Here is an 18,303-nt window from a genome sequence, read left to right as displayed (position 1 = left end):
CTTTGTCGGCGTCGCTGCCGCTGCGAGCGTCTTGCTGCAATTGTAACTTGCTTTTGTTGCTTCAGGACATACGGTGTGTTATATATTTGTGTATGCCAAATAAATGAAATAGTAACACCAACAACAAAACCACATTCAGCTGCAGACAAAATGCGGTCGAGTCTGCGTGCGCGTGCAGTGAGTGTGAGTGCGCCTGTGTGTGTATGTGTGTGTGTGTAAGCTGCCTTCACTCGATGTATTTATCCCAGACTGAAGCTTTGCAAAGCTTTAAAAGCATAAATTTGGCCAATAGACAATAATGATGTTAATAAAGAGCTTTGTATAACCCACAGGTAGTTTGAAGACGCACGCACACATGCATAGCATATGTTTTTGTTCTAGAGATGCGCGCGTGTTTTTGAATTCGAATTTGTGCATATTAAAGTTGTTCGCCGTAGTTCAATTGGCGGGTTAAATTCAGACGCTTAATTCTTAACAAATCGTTCGTTCATTTGTTATGTTCGTTTTTTAAAATTCCATTTCTCTCGTTCGTACTGTTGCCAACCTAGCTATTTTATAGCTAGTTCTGGGTATTTTCAAAGTTCGTTTGTTAGAAAAAAATTTTAAATTGTTATTAGCCGGAAAATATTTCAAATATATATTTAGCTTGTTTTTAATGGTTTTTATTTGTATAAACTATGTGTAAAACGGGACTCTTCGTGATAATAGGGGTATTCCTGAAACAGATTCATATTGTCTTTGATTTGGTTTAAGCAAATTTAAACCACTTTCGGAAACGATCCTGTTTGCACACTAATTTGATTTTGATTTCGAGAATTTAACTAAAAACAAGTCGGCGGTTACAGTCATGCACTCTCGACAGTAGGATTACCTGTGCCCAGGTACTCTGTACTGAAAGTTGATTTTCGACCGATTGTTCCTATAGCAGCTATATGATATATGGAACCGAATTAAACCAAATTAGGTTAGAAGGTACAAAACCAATTTAAATGCATATGCTAACAGTTTGGTTAGGATATCTCAAAAAACCAAAGAAACTTGTTCATACTAAAAGTCGATTTTTGATCGATCGGTCCTATGACAGCTATATGACATAGTCGACCGATTTGAACGAACTTCGGCCAGGATAGACAAAACCAAGTTAAATGCATATTCTATCAGTTTGGTTAAGATATCTCAAATACCTGATTTTCGATTGAGCGTCTCTACTGCAGCTATATGATATAGTGGACCGATTTGAATCAATGGGTTTCTCAAAAAAACCAAGCTAACACAATTATTATAGGACTAAGACTTAAGTTAAACTGAATACACAAATATGTAGATATATACAAGTTAACACGAGTTGCCAAAACAATTCTTAAATAGTACAGCGGAAGTGCAACAGCAGTGTCGACCAATATTGTGCAAGAACACCTAGAGTTCCCAAATCGTCTAACGTCAGCAGCTCAAGTTCGACATCGGTCGTCGACGTCTGCAATTTCAGCGCTTAGTTGAATTTTGGCAATAAACGAATAAGGTTCAGATCTCGGATCAAAGATAAAAGTTATACTGATTTATTGGACGGTTCGGTCAACTCCTTTACTTACACATATAGATATAACTCAACCCAAATAGTAGTAAGTGCCCAGTAGTTCCAGACCTCAAGGACAAGTTGTGCAATCCATGTGGACTTGTCCCTAATCGATAGGGATAACCTAGGAATATGGTATGAAAAACGTTGAGGACTTTAACATTGTCATGTCCTAGGATTGAGGACAGAGGACACCTCCCTAGGTATTCCCTAACATAGTCCTCACGAGAAACGTTCGGGACTCCTCGTGGAACTCTGCCGTGAAATCCCTAAGCATTAAAGTGAAAAAAAATATTTTTAACTTTTTGCTTTTATTTTTAATTTTTTTTCGCTTTTTTATTTTTTATTTAAGAATTTAAAACTACATGTTTGATTCTTTGACGACGGGCGTGTATATATTTATTTAATTTTATTTATGAACACTGTTTAGAGCGGGATTCGAACCTGGGAACCCAAACTGAATAGGTCTACTTGTGGCAAGTCGGCGACTCTAACCATTACGCGACTCCGCCTAAAATTTCTCTGCTAACAATAATGTACCAATTGACTTAAATTTTAAAGTGCAGAATTATTACAAAACTAACAACAAAACGTCAAGAAATGACAACAACATCATGGACAATGTTGGGGACAATCAAGCAAATGTACATTCAGAACCACAGGGTAGTGATACAACCATGTTAAGCTAAGCATACTATTGCTGAATCTCCTGTAAACAATCACCAAGTATGACCCAATAATTTTTATCGAAATGAACGGTCTTACATATTATCATAAGATACCTTCAAAAACGATAACGATGGGAATTTTGTTTCCTAATATGCTATTTCCACGGCCACTAACATTTGCCACATTCACTCACATTTGAATGTGTCAGATTTTTGGCTTTCCACGACCAAATGTGAAACTGTTAAAACATTTAACATTCAACCGAAATAAATCAAATTTTATGCTTACCGTTTTTATTGAACAAATCAGCTGGTTAAAGTGATGATTGCTATTTTTTCACGAGTTCATCGATAAACATCGGGTTTTCGATATAAAAATACCGAAATTGGACAAGGCGAATGGCAACGAATTAAAACATTTGATTTGAATGTGGCCAAAATGATCATTTGGATTTTGTAATGGAATGAACTGAACATTCGGTCAACATTATTTCATCATGTTCTGAATAATGAAAATGGCGTCAGTGCTGCCAGCTTAGCAATTTAGTTGCTAGATCTGGCAACTTTTAAAAAAAATTATGGCGTCGAATGTGCTGCCAATTAATAAATGTTTTATAAATAATGAAAAAAAATGTTTTTTTTTTTTTTTTTTAGCTTGCTTGCATCAGCTATTTTTTGGATGCCTTCCATTTATTTTATCTTTGGTGCTATTTTTGTAAGCAAGCCAATTCTGCAGTACTTACGATTTATTTTATTTATTTAAAAAAAAAAACTTAATTGCACAAGGCTCTTAATCCTATCTTATCCTTATCCTATTTGTCCAATATCAATGGGCACTAGGTAAAATAAATCAAAATTATTACTTTTCGAATAGACCTCGAAGACTTCAAATTTGAGAATCAAACCGAAATGCTCAGGTTTTAAGTTTCGGAAGTTTGACAGAAAAATATAAAATAATTTGAGAACTTGAATTTCGATAAGCAATTGTAATAATATTTAATAATTTTTGATTTAAGGTAAATTAATAAAAAGGACATCAAATGAGTGACTCGGACGATGATATTCTGGATGTGGAAGTCAGGCGGGATGGGGAGGCTGAATACGATATGGCCAAACTAAAGATGTTGCGCGATTCAGCGCGCTTCATTAGAAATGTGGAAAAAACCTATAAACATCACATGGCCCACGAAAAGTGGAAGAAGCTTAATATGTTAGCAAAAATTCTGGAGAGCAAGTAAGTTGTTACTATTATTACGTATATTATTATCATGATTACTAAACTGTAACCCTTTTTGTTTCAATTAAGCATGACACCGGCTCAGTTTTTCACCCAGTTTCCGGACAACAAAATAAGAAAGATTGAGGCAGTTATTGCAAAGCTGAAGGCGAAATTTACAACGGTGAGACACTCATGAAGAGGTTTTAAAAAAAATTTTATTAATTAATAACAAGTGGGCGGTTACAGTCGAGCACGCTCGAGAGTAGGATACCCTGTGCCCAGGTACTCTGAAAGGTAGTGAAAGTTTATTTTCGACCGATTGTTCCTATGGCAGCTATATGATATATGGAACCGAATTATGCCAAATTTGGTTAGAAGGTACAAAACCAACTTAAATGCATACGCTCACAGTTCGGTAAAGATATCTCAAAAAAAAAAAACTTTTTCATACTAAAAGTCGATTTTTGACCGATCGGTCCTATGACAGCTATATGACATAGTCGACTGATTTGAGCGAACTTCGTTCCTATGGAAGCTATATGATATAGTGGTCCGATCCAAAAATAAAAACAAACTTGATCTGACTACGGTACCCAGTAACCTACATACGAAGTTTAAAGTGGTCTCTGAGATCGACGCGTTCAAACAGACAGACAGACGGACTCAATCGACTCGGCTGTTGGTCCTGATCAAGAATATATATACTTTGGGGGGTCTGCCACGCCCGTTATATTTAAGAAAGTGGATCGGCTTGGGTTCGGGCTCGCGGAGTAAATACAAAGTTCAGCTCAGAACCGATTCACAGCCTTAGTTTCCTGAATTTTTTTTTTTTTCCCTATAATCTTTGTTGATGTATTTATTAAACCTAATTTTTTTTTTAGCTATGGGATCCCACTGATGTCATTGTGATAAACGATGGGGAGCAAGCAGGTACCTCAACAGCAGCCGCCAGCAAAAAGACTGAAGAACAAGCTTCGACATCAAGTGCAAAATCAAAAGCGCATCCAACTGCTGTATCCAAGACGACCGCTGTCAATGGAACAGCGAAGAAAACGTTGGGGAATGATGCTAAGAAAGCTGCTCCAAAGACACCATTGCCAGCTGTAAAACAGCAACCTACAGAGGCTAGCCATAAATCAAATCCACCAGCACCCAAAGCAGTTATAGATATTGTTGAGAAAGTCAAGCCAACAACACTGAAGACAACCATTCCCTTGAATTTAAATCATTTAACAAAAGCGTCAACATTATCAACAATTAGCACTACAAAGATATCCACTAGGGTGGTTGCTGAAGCACCCAAAGCTGACTTTGAGCGTAGAGCCAAGCCAAGTACATTGAAGTTGGATTTGACATCACCACCACCAGCTGTCAAGTCTTTGGATTTTGAACGTAGGGACACCGCATCGACATCGCTTGGCACAAGGCGACAGGATTACTTACGTTTAATTAGCGATTCAATATCTCCAATGCGAACACCGTCACCCATTCTAATCAGTAGTCCAACTGCAGCCACAGATGCAGTGGTTTTTTCACGTCGATCAAGGGTTGCTGCACCACCAGCATCAACACTAACAGCTTCAGTCATAACATCTCCACTAATAACAGCTCCACAAATAACAGCTCCACCGCCAATAGCTGCACCATCAACAGCTCCATCACCAACGTCAACATTAACAGAGAAAACTATGGATTTCGAGCGGAAATGCAATCCATCACCACCTCATGTATCCCCCATAGCATATTGTTTACCAGACGAGGTAAGATTGAAGTCACCATCGTTTCAGGAGGCACGCAAAAAACTAGCTGCATTAAGTAGCACCAATGACAACCCTGCCACAGCCACAGCCACTATTCTAACCTCGCCATTGGCTTCAAATTGTAATGATCCACGTGGTCGCAATAGTAGTTATCTAAACAGTACCTTATCACCGCCAAAACCAGGACAACAACCACCATCGCCAGTTCCAGCACCATCTAATATCAATATCAATATCAATGGCATGGGCAATGGCAATAGCACCACTTGGTCACGCATTGAGGGCAACAAACTGAACCACATTCCGGTTAAGGAATTTTCACGTACACAAAACATTCCAGTGGTGGCAATCACCTCGCCAAATAATAATAACAACAACAATAACAACCACAATTTAAACTTGAACAAACTACGTGGACCACCAAGCAATCATAATCTGGTTTCTGCTAGTCCCACCATGGAACGTGGTTGTTTTAACAACTCTAAAAACGCTGGTGTTGTTCTTGGTGGTGCGTGCAAAGAGCCACCGAGACGTTATAACAATTTGTCCAGTGGTGCAGAGCTGCGAGATCCACGTTGTGCCAAGTGGGGCAACAACAATGGCCCAGCAAATGCAGTAACATCACAGCAACAACAACAACAACAAAAACAGCAAGCACCTTATGCGGGACAAGGACGACGTGGACCACCCTACAATAAAGCCTACAATGAGGAGGCGCCACATGTGCCCATCTGGCAGACTTCCAATAATAATTATAACTACAACAACAACAACAATAAAAATAGTAGCAACAACAACAATAATAACAACAACAATAACAATAACCAAATGGGCTGGAATAGCAACAATACTCATCATCAATTTAATAAAAGTAATGCCAATTTCGGTTATAGACCCGCTTACAATCGTGCTGTATCAGCAGGAGAATATGCAACTGCAAGTGCCAACAACAACAATCACCACCACAACAACAACAACAATAGTTCACATTTTTCAACCTCGCCTTCCGGGGGTGGTATTAATAATGTTGTTAATAAAGAGCCACGTACCTATCGTGAATATCTTTTGGCCAAACAACAACGTCAGCAGCAGGAGGCTGAGAAGCAGCGAAAATTGGAGGAAGCTGAAAAACAACGCATATTGGAGGCAGCAGAGAAGCAGCGTCAATTGGACGATGATGCAATGCATCAGTCGGTGGCAGCCATTGAAAAAGTTCAATCCGATACTGTTCAGTTGGATACATCATATAGGAATTTGAAGATGCCGGGCAACAATAAAAAGATTGATTTTAAGATACCCAAAAAGGCGAGTGTGGACAAAACTGTTAAAGCAACAGAGACTGTGACGAGAGAGAAGGCTGATAAAACGGATAAGTCTGATGATATTATGATTGTTGAGGAAACATGCGTAAAAGAGCAAAGCTCTGGGAATGTCAAGGAATCGGGGGAGTTGAAGCGCGACGTGAACAAGTCTAATAAGGGGGGTAAAGTGATTAAAGCTAGTAAAGTGCACAAATCGGATAAAACGGATAAAGCAGAAAAAGTGGATAGGACAGACAGAACGGATAAAGTGATTAAATTGAATAAAACGGGTAAAGTAGATGGAGCGGCTAAGATGGATAATGCAGATAAATCGGTTATAAGAGATTCTTCGCCGAAGATAAAGAACCAGTCAGAGAAAATGAATGACAACGAAAAAATAGCTGAATCAGATATGGATAAGGATAGACGGGCAAACAAAAAGGATAAGAACAGTGCGGACAAACCCAAAGAAAAAGATGACAAAGATAACGTGGAAAATGAGCCACCCCCTTTGGTGGATAACACCGCAACCGCACCAAAGCCAGCGGATGGATTATCCGAAGTGGAAATTGAAGATTCAGAGCAAACATCGCCAAGACGCAGTCGAGGCAGATCAAAGGCAAAATTAAATGAGAAGGCAGTGGAAAAGGATAAGCAGGACGAGCAGAAGGCGGAGCAAAAGCCAGAAAGTAGAATGAAGGAGGAGCAACACGACAAAATGAAGGAGGATGTGGATTTGCATGCGGCGAATTCGCTCGAGGACAAGCCCAAGGAGCTGCCCAAATTGCCCAAAATCAAAGTGGTGCTGGGACCCAATGCACATACCATGGTCGTTATACCAAGAGATTCCATAGACTCTTTGGATAACAAAAAGGAGAACGAACCCGAAATAGAAACACCACCAAAACCACAATCGGAATTTAAGCGAATCATGCACCGTCGCAAATCCATGATGCCTGTGAGCAGTAAGCCGCTGGTGGATAAAATGGAGCTCTTTGGTGGCAGCAGTCTCGATTACGAGGATCTCGTAGAGCACAAGCGAGAGCAAGAAAAAAGAGAGCAATCCAATGTGACGGAGCCAGGGCCGGATAATGCTCGACAGCGTGCTAACAAAAATCTGGCTGGAATGTTTGAAAAATCAACAGATAATTGTAGCATATCCACGCACAATATTCTTGCTGGGAAACGTCGCTCTCGCTTGAACGGTCTTACGTTAAATGAAACGGAGCTGTATAGGAATGTCTTTCAGTTGTCCCATCCAAAACCAAGAGCAGCACCCACAACAAAAAAATCTGTGGATGATGCTGCGGGCAAACGCAAACGGGGTAGACCACCCGCAAATAAATGCGCGGATGCATCATTGATAGAGAAGCAACCGCCAGCAAAACGTCAGCGTCTTGAGAATGGAGAAAATGTAGCTCACCCTACAACTGATTTAACGACTAATCCAACAACTAAAATGTCGGCTAACCCTCCAACTACTAATCCAACTATTACTACTCCAACTATTACTACTCCAACTATTACTACTCCAACTATTACTGCTCCAGAAGTTACCACTACGACAACTGCTCCTCTCGCGCCGCCTCCACCAAAACGCAAGGCGAAACGTAATGAGCTTGACAAGCTGAACGATGACATTGCCCAAATGTATTATGCCAATGATGTGATGCGTGCCACAGGACGTAGAACCTGCACCACCCAGCATCAACAACAGTCTACTGTCGAGCAAGACTCGAGTCGCAGTAGCAGTTTAAGTAGAAGCAACAGAAGCAGTCGCAGTCGCAGTAGCAGCATTAGCAACATGAGCAACAACAACACTGCCGAATTAGCACCCTACATTCGAAATGTTGCTCGCCGTGGCCGTCCGTTTGCACTCGGACGTGGCTTCGATCGAGCTAGCTTTAAGGCAAAACATCAACAAAAAATACGCACAAAACGCTGCCAAGTGCGTGTAGCCCGTTGTGCGAAACTCCAAAGAATGCTGGCAATAGAAAGTGAAACGAACAATGAGACAATGACATCAACGACATGTGTGGTGAAAAATATAAATCCCGAATGGCATTCAATGTCGTCAGCGTTAACAAATTGCGTGATTTGTGCAGAGTCAATTAAAAATCCATTTGACCATTATATACAGCTTCATGGAGAGCATTATGGCGCAAGATTGCCATCTGGTGCACTCCAAGATTTGCGTGCTGGCATTAACAATCGTCCGATCTATCACACCGAAGCCAAGGTCTACAATTTCAAGTGTCCCTTCTGCCTGAAACAGCTGGAGTTTCGTAACTCCACTTGGGTTGAACACTTTGCACGACACACGGGCGAGTTTAACATGCAGTGCTCCAAATGCAAGTCACCACGTCAACGCACCATTCAAGCTGAAAAGCATGTAGCCAATTGTGGTCCCGGTGCCAAGTTGTTGAGCTACCAGAACTATGATCGCAAGATGCCCGTTCGTGTTCATGTCTGTCATCTCTGTGATTTTATTCAATTAAATCGTAAGAATCTCGAGCGTCACATGAAGCGTCATCATGGATTGCATCATCAGTCGGTGGCGCAACTTGGCCAAGAGTTGCTACTTTATCGGGTTGATGGTGTACCTCTCGTCAAGAGTAAAACGGCGGCCAAGAAACTGTTGCGACGTCATAAAGCCTTGGATAAGACAAAGGTGGACAAAAAGACGGATAAAAAGAAGGAGTCTGTAAAGAAAACAGATGCAAACTTGCACATTAAGTTGACGGGCAAGAAAAAGTTAAAAAAGAATGCCAAGACGGAGCCACTCGAGGTGAGTCAGGAGAAGCCAGCCGAACAGCAGACGGAGGAGGCTAATGAAGTGGAAATAGAGCAGGTGGAAATTCCAAGTGTCAGTGGGAGCATTGGCATGCCACCAACATTGCCGGAAGAGGAGCAACTGCTTGTGATCAATGAATGCAAGTTAGAGCAATCCGAGGAGGAAGAAAGACAGGAACAACAGGAAGAAACAGTTTCAGAGACAGAGGCGGAGTCCGAGACAGAGTCCGTGCCAAAGTTGGAGGTATCGATAGCGGTTGAAGCGACGGAGGAAATGCAGCTAAATCTTTCTGATACGGCAAAGGAAACACAGGAAATGCAGACGGAACAGCAAATGGAAGCAGAGCAGGAAAAGGAGATGGAAACAGAGCAGGAGAAGGAGATGGAAACAGAGCAGGAGATGGAGATGGAAAGAGAGCAGCAAAAGGAGATGGAAACAGAGCAGCAGAAGGAGATAGAAATGGAGCAGGAGAAGGAGATGCAAACAGAACAGGAGAAGGAGAAGGAAATAGAAATAGAACAGGAGAAAGAGCTGCAGACAGAACAGAAACTGCAGACAGAGACTGAGAACGAGACCGAGTCCATCTCAGAGCCGCGACCAAAGCAGAAAACAAAATCAATTTTCCGAAATTTCCAAAAATTCTGCAACAAACTGAAAAGTGGCGGTAGTCCCACTTCTAACACCTCCCCCATCTCCAGTAGTAACAAAGGAAACTCTAGATTATTCAATAAATCTCCTGCCCGCAGTGTCAGCGATTGCGAAGCAGCCGATTATGATGCTCCTCTGGTTACGTCTTCTCTTGATCGAGCCGTGGATGGAGTGAAACCAACTTCAGCTATGCTTTATCTGTTGAGCGTACAAAATGTGGCATATCGTATACGCTCGACGCCAACTTTAAAACCAGCCTATTATTGTCGTTATCCCGGCTGTTTGTTTCTTTTCTCAAATGAGCTGGAAGGTTTGGAGAATCATTTCAAAAGTGATCATCCATTGGCACGTTGGAACGGGAGCTGCATTGAATGTAAATCCTGTTCCAATGAAGTGCCCGAGGAGCTGAGCATTAAGGAGGAACTGCGACATATGGTCGTGAAGCACATGGATAAAAATTTTGCAGCAGAAATTTTTCCTCCAATCACTGTCGCACCAGCCGCAAAGCCTGTGCTGCCCAAATTGCGTGTGCGTCGCTTCACCGGCGATCGTCTAGCTGCCGGTGAGGAGGCGATGCCAGAAACGCCTCAAACCGAAGCTCAGACGGTAGTTCCAACGGTAACAGAAGCTCAATTACCTCATATAATTGGTGGCATCAATGGGAATACCATGCTGAGGGATTTGTTGGCTGCCACACCGCGTCCTCCGAGTCAGCAGCAATTGGATTTAAATGCCGCCGGTGTGGGTGAATTTTTGTGTGCAAAAGCGGCTCCATCATCATCATCATCATCGGCGAACGTATTAGAGGTAGCACCATCCTCCGCAGTGATTAATCAAACTTCGGAACTAGGTCTGGCCATCAATCAAGTGTTTAGCCTGGCAGATGCATCGCATCCACCTCGCATAACGACCGAAACGGTGACCTTACCCCCAGTACGTAATAATGACTTTGTGCTTACTCAAAGTCTTCCGCAGAATTTTGATGGTCAGACTCCAGCTGAGATTAATATATCGATTGAACCACATCCGGAGAATCTGCATATAAATCCAGCTGCACCTCCTACTGATCCTCCGGCAGTTTCTACTCGTTTGGATCAGCGCACAAATCTGATTGCAGATCGTTTCCGTTGCATGGCCAGCAATTGCAATTATTGTGCCCACACGGTCATGTGTATTAAGGAGCACATGAAGTTCCACAGCTTTAGCTTTGGAAGCATGGATTATCTTCGTTGCGCTTACTGTAGTCATGTGGGCAAGGACATTAATGATTATGTCCGCCACGGCGTTATTGATCATGGATTGGCAAGTCGTGCCGAACTTCAGGAGCCCAAAGAATCATCTTCCTCGGTACTCAGTCAACGCATTCGGGATGTTCTAAATCAGCGTGCCGGTTCTTCCGCTGTCAGCTCCTTATCCACAACAGCCGCAACAGTCGCTTCTAGGATAATACATCCGACACCAGGGAGTGAAACAGATTCTCAAACTTTGACATCACAGGACAGCGACAGTGAAGCACCCATCTCTATGGTGTTTACGGAGCTTCTCAGGCACACAGGTTTCGATGGTAAGTTGCCAACCCAAAGAACTTAGGTCCTTCAAAAGTGGGGTCCCTGAGATACGAAGTTGAGTTTGGCAGGCAGAATAGAAAAAAGGAAGTAGATTAATAAAAGACGAGCTAATGCGATAAATAAATAAATACAGGAAGGATAGGAGCAGATGGTCCGAAAAGTGGGAAGGAAAGAGAGACTGATGAAAGGATGATTGAAGGAAGAGATAATCCTAGGGAAATAACTGAGAAAGAAAGTAAATTGCTGCAGGGATATTAGGAGAGGATAATCCAAAGAGAGTAAATGAGAGACGATGAAGAGGTGAAAATAGACCAAAGAAATATCAATAAAATGAGAAGTAGAAAGGAGAATTTAGATTAAATTGGTGTGGGGGAATCCTAAATGCGATAAGCAGAAGGACAACGGGAGTATTGGAGGGAGACAACTTAGATAAGAAACAGGTTGATGACGGGAGATAGTTCAATTAGGGAAAAGGGGTTGAGGAAAACAAAACCGTGCGATACCAAGGAAAAAGAGGAGAGAGGAATGAGTAAAGAGTTAGATTGGTAGATGGTATTATACAAAGAATAGTTCCGTTTCAGTTCAAATAGACTAAGACGGGAGAATTTCAAGAGAATTGTGCAGTATTTTCCAAATAATTAGAAAGTAATTACGTAGTAATTATGCCGTTATTTCCAAGTACTTAGCTCTTGGCAAGTAATAACGTAGAAATTATGCCTTTATTTACAAGTAATTGCACAATTCTTGGCAGGTAATTACCATGTAATCATGCAGTAATTACCAGAATATCATATAGTACAAGTAACTACTCAGTAAATGTCAAATAATAACGCAGTAATTACCAGGTAATTACTCAGTACTTACCAAGTTATTGCAGTTTTTACGTAGTAGTTAATTACATAAAAATTCATTAGTAATTAACAAGTAATTATGTAGTAATTATGGTTCAAAACCCAAGTAACTCTTCAGTAAATGGAATTTAGCTATAAATAAATGCAATGTCCCGATTTAATAAAATAAAATTTGAATATTTTATATGTATCGCAACACAGATAACAAGCTATACGCCTGCCCGATTAAGGGATGCGGTGGCTGTCTGACGGAAGAGTCCTTTGGAAACCACGTGCTCTACCACATGAGCAGCAATCCAGGAGGAAGTCCATTGAGTTGCAAATATTGCCGACAGACATTCGAGAGGCCAGCGATGTTGCGATCGCATCTACAGCAAATGCACGGACGCCACAAATACTTTTGCAGTACTTGCCTAGAGACAACAGTAAATCCCCGTCTGATGCTCCAACATATGCACAGTCGACACGAGGAGCAGTTCCAACTGATAAATTGCCAGCAACATTTGATTGAGTTGACCGCATATCATAGTGTATCGTCTCAAGTGCCCATGTGCTGGGTTAGCGCAATGGAGCAACCCTTTGGACAGAAGCAAATGGAGGATTTCTTGGGTCGCCTGATTGAGGAGCTGCGTCAGCGTCGCAATGGCACCAAGTGTATCTATAGGACAAGTGAAATGCGTCTATTAAGTCGCACGGTTGTGCTCCAAAAGACGCTGCAATGCGCCGAGTGCCAGTTTAAAACACAGGAGCCCAAGACACTCCAACAACATTTGATAAATCACAAATTGCATCTGGTGAAACTGGCATATCCAACCGAGGATCACACGGACGACGCACAGCATCAACAACAATTGGCCGCCCAGGAGTTGATGAGTTTCATGGCGGGCACCTCATCACCATTATTGTCATCTAATGAAACCGCCGGTGATTCGAAGTCGGCCAAAAAAATGCTGCCTGGCAAGCAATTGCCGATTACACCCAAAATTAACTATGTGCCCAAAGAATTGCGTTACGTTTGCGGTGTTGTGGATTGTGGAGTGCAACTTGGAACAGAGCAGGCACTACGTCAACATTTGAGCACGGCACACAAGTACACGGAGCATTTTAAATGCAAACACTGCTCGTACAGGGACAATTCTCTCAGTATTGAAAAACTGATCGAGCACCTGTCAAATCACAAGCGTTATGTCTATCAATGCGGCGCCTGCCCTACGATCCTACCCAGGCGACACTCTGTCGATCGACATATTCACGAAAGGCATGCGACACAGGATGTCGATGTCATTATTCACAGGAGAGGTGATCAAAGCATAAACACCATCAAGTCCGAGGCCCGTTGGTTCAAGTCCGGTAAGCGACTAATCCAATTTCAATAAAAAAAATAAAAAATAAAAAAATTTATTCCATGATCAAAATAAAATCCCGTTTGAAATTCGGCTTAGTTTTTACAAAGTTATGGAAGTCCCACTTATGACCAAGCTACTTTACAAGACAAAATTTTTATCCTATTGTTTGTCAGATTTCACATTTTTTTTTTTTTTTTGCAGAAATATAAAAGGTTTCAGAATAAAGTTTAAGGTGATGTTTTATACTAATAACGATATAAGGAGTCAATTAAAAGTGAAAACTTGAGATTTAAAATTTTCAATTTTTCAAATTTCAAAGGGGGGACCCTTAGCATTGAAATCAAACCATGGCTGTGATAGTCGAAAATAATAAAATTTTCTAAATGAACAAAATTTGAATGCCAAATAAATTTAAATGCTAAACCATGATTAAAATGACATTCCGTTTAATAATCGGTTAAGTTTTGACAAAGTTATGGAAATTTGAAGTTGGCAGACCTTTAACATAACAACTTTACAAGTCAAAATTTTTTTAAGATTTCACATGAATTTTTACAGAAAAATGAAAGGTCTCAGAATCAAGTTTAAAGTGTTGTTTTATACTAATTACGACATAAGGAGTTGATTAAAAGTGAAAACTCGAGATTTAAAATTTTCAATTTTCAAAATATCAAAGGGGGGACCCTTAGCATTGAAATCAAATTATGGCTGTGATAGTCGAAAATAATAAAATTTTCTAAATGAACAAAATTTGAATGCCAAATAAATTTAAATGTTAAACCATGATTAAAATGACATTCCGCTTGAAAATAGGTTTAGTTTTGACAAAGTTATGGACATTTGAAGTTGGTCAGACCTTTGACCTAGCAACTTTACAAGTAAAAATTTTTGTCACATTTCACATGAATTTTTACAGAAAAATGAAAGGTCTCAGAATCAAATTTAAAGTGTTGTTTTATACTAATTACGACATAAGGAGTTGATTAAAAGTGAAAACTTGAGATTTAAAATTTAAAATTTTCAAAATATCAAAGGGGGGACCCTTAGCATGGAACCAAAGATTTAGAGGGAAATAATTTTTTTTACATAATAAATTAAATTTAAACGCAGAATAAATAAAGATGCCAAACCATGATTAAAATGACATTCCGTTTGAAAATCGGTATAGTTTTGATCAAGTTATGACAGTTAGAAGTTGGTCAGACTTTAGATATAGCAAGTCAAATATTTACTCCAATTTGGCATAGCTTTAGTTAAGTTTAAACTTTAAGGTTCGTTTATTAATGTCAGCGCTTGTTTAATTGTGTAAAAGGAACTAAATGTAATGAATTGCGATCACTGAATATTTTTTAATGAACTTTTTTATTTGGGATCTTGTTGCAGTTGGTCCTGTGCGCACAATGGCCGATGAATGGTTCTGCAATTTTTGCCTTTTGGTGCTAAATAATGAGACACAAATGATGTCCCACATGGAGTTGGCGCATCAACGCCACCATCAGTATTGTTGTCCGTATTGCGATAACGGTTCCAAGGATGCCATCACTATGGTCTATCACATAAGGCGGCAACATCCCGGCAAGCGTGTGCAGCCGATGCAATGTTATCTACGGATGAAGAGCAAGAATCGACAGACATTGGGATTCTTCTGCAACAGTTGCGATGAGGCGAGCAATAGCTATCAAAAGATGTCACGTCATTGTGCCGTGGATCATAATAATCGATATCAGTTCAAGTGTTGCCACTGTGAATTTGGACATGCCGTGGAGCGTACCGTTATGTCTCACATAATGACCGAACATGTCGGTTTGCTGGGACTCGCATTCCAACAGTTTGATCGTCTGCCCAACGAGTTTCTCGATAGCTTTTTCTGGAATCTTGCCAAACCGCTAATTACGATTCACAAGGCCAGCACCTATCCCACTAATATTGTCATCCCGAGTGCCATCACCAACAACGCTTCAGAAGAACCGCAAGCTGAGTCAATCGATTTAGTATCGTCCTCGGATGAAGAGCAGGATGTCGAAAATGATTTCATTCCACAGGTATGTTGGCTTTTCAAGTAGTAATGTAAAAAATACATCGAAAAATCGACAATCGAGGCAATTTTCAACAACTTTAGCTCTTTAATATTTTTGACGATCAATCAAGTGCGTCAAATTGATTTTAATAAAAAATCGACAGTTCAACTCTATTTTGATTCTGCATCAAAGCTGGAAAAATTAATTTTTTTCCATCACTGTCCATTATTTTCAAGAAAAAGTGTTTTTGAGAAAGCTCGATTTTTATAACTCGAGGTGTTTTCTGCCGATTGATCGACAACCATTCTTTTTTTTACATTAAGATTTTAAACTCGATTCGCAATTTGGATTTACATTCGTAGTTTAAAGCTATTTATCAATTAGTAATAATAATCGGTTATTGATTAAAATCAATCGACATAATCCTATCGTCTATTTGCCTATTTTGTACTAATTTAAAGTTATTCTAGAATTGCTTTGAATCCCATCAATTAATTAATTGATATTAATCAAAACATACTAAAGCTATCGCTATCGCTATTGATCAATAGTTATCGATAATATGAATAAAGTGAATTCTCTAACTTAAACTCCTCCAATCGATATAATTTTTAATTGCAGAAACTATACGAATTCGCATGCTCTCACTGCACAGAAATAAGCAACGACATTGAGGAGTTAAAATCAAATCACTGGTCCAAGAAGCATCCGGAGCAACCCTTTTATTTCTGTGTTCAACCGCAAATGTGCTGTCCAGAGTGTCATTGCTACAAGGGTAATGCCAAATCTTTGCTGGAGGATCATTTGCCCAATGCTCATGGCATATCAACACTTGTGGCCTGCGATATACGCCAGATGAGGGAGTGTGCATTCTGTGAGTACAAATACAGGGGATGGATTGATTTATCCCAGCACATGGTGGCGCAGGCGCATCTGGCAAATGATTTAAAGAATCTAACGGATGATGAACTGAACGCATTGCTTCGACTGGGCAAAGCAACCAAGAATGAATACTATCAGTGTGAATTGTGCCGGGTGATAATGCCGACACAGAAGGCGATCGGACAACATGGAACTGTGGAGCATTGCAATGCGCTGGATCGTTTCTGTTTCCGTCTCGTCCAGGATGAGATTATTTACCATTGCTCCTTTTGCATGTATGCATCGACAACAGAAATGGAAACGTTGCGTCACATGCTCGATCATTACAAGAAATTTTGTCATTGTCATTTTTGTAAAGCGGTTTTAAATGATGGCTTTGAGGAGTATATACAACACTGCTATACGTTCCATCGCGAGGATGTGAAACGTTTCCATTTGGTGCATCGCTATGAGGATCTCAAGAAATTCCTTATGCAGGTGTTGTATCAATTCCAAAATGGATTGATTATCAGTAAGAGCAGCTTGCGAAACACTCGTTTCAATTATGATCATCTGATGGGTCAACTTTATACGGAACTGATGAAAAAATCTCAACAGCCGCCAATTCCACGTCTATTAATCAGTCAATTGCTCAGTCGCAATGTTGTCACCGTCACTCCCGTCACGCCTAAACGCATCACTAATCGCCGCAAGACATTGAATCCCAATGATTTGCAACCAATTGAAGCGCCAACAACTAGTAGGATATCATTACCAAATGTGCCACCAACGAATGTCAATTGGCACACATCATTTACAGGCTCTAAACCAGCTCCAATTATAAATACAACTGCTGTTACAACACCCGCAACTCCCGCTGCAGCTGCTCCAGTTGCTCCAGTTGCCACGCCTCTCCATCAGCTGCCCATTTTGCAGCGCATTCAGAAGCGTCGCAGTACATATGTGGAACCTGGGCAACTCTCCTCCGCATACAAAGTTGTGGATCCCAAACGTCGACGTGCGCCACAATGAAATATCATGGAATCATCTACTAATCATCTCTAGATTTTATACCATTACTATACTGTATTTGTTTTATACTATATTTATCCTAAAAGTCAGCCTACAAATTACACATTTCAGCTATAAATTTATTAATGATACAAAACATAATAATATACAAAGATACTAAATGTAAAAAAATGTGATTGAAAATTCAGAGAAAAATGCAAAGATATTATAAACAAATATTTTTTTTGTAGGCGTAACTATTTTTGTACTCTGGAACTATATTTAAATAATCTTAATGTAATAATTTGAAAAAAAAACTTAATTACATTTACAATTCTGTAAATTGTAATTTACAATTTTAAGAAAGAAAATATTTTAAAAGGCATCGAAAAATGTTAAAAATTGCTGATAAATTTTGTTGCCAAAATACGTAATTATATCAACAATTATTTTGTTTAAATTGTGATCGAGAATTTCGAGAAAAATTCAACTTAAATCCAGTTTGAAAATGATAAAAGGCAACATGATTTTATCTTGTAAAAATAATTTGATTAATAATATATACATATATATATATAAAATAATACATAATAAATAATCAATTCTGGATATTGTGATCGAAAATTTAAAAAAGAATAGTTGTATTTGAATAATATCAAATTAATAATGAAAAACGGCAAGAAAA

General features: G+C 39.9%; 1 protein-coding gene across 1 annotated transcript; it reads left to right on the top strand.

Annotated features, from left to right (window-relative positions):
- The first annotated feature begins 143 nt into the window (after window positions 1-143).
- Window positions 144-17,789, top strand: LOC117785688. Its single transcript, XM_034623871.1, has 8 exons — window positions 144-205; window positions 3,258-3,475; window positions 3,548-3,641; window positions 4,342-5,705; window positions 5,736-11,527; window positions 12,584-13,732; window positions 15,112-15,770; window positions 16,368-17,789. Exons 2-8 carry the CDS (start codon window positions 3,282-3,284, stop codon window positions 17,637-17,639), a joined length of 10,524 nt encoding a protein of 3,507 aa, XP_034479762.1. The 5' UTR covers window positions 144-205; window positions 3,258-3,281; the 3' UTR covers window positions 17,640-17,789.
- Window positions 17,790-18,303: the final 514 nt, after the last annotated feature.

The sequence above is a fragment of the Drosophila innubila genome, chromosome X (assembly GCF_004354385.1).
Source record: "Drosophila innubila isolate TH190305 chromosome X, UK_Dinn_1.0, whole genome shotgun sequence".
NCBI classification, from domain to species: Eukaryota; Metazoa; Arthropoda; class Insecta; order Diptera; family Drosophilidae; genus Drosophila; species Drosophila innubila.
This window is presented reverse-complemented; position numbering and strand designations above follow the sequence as displayed.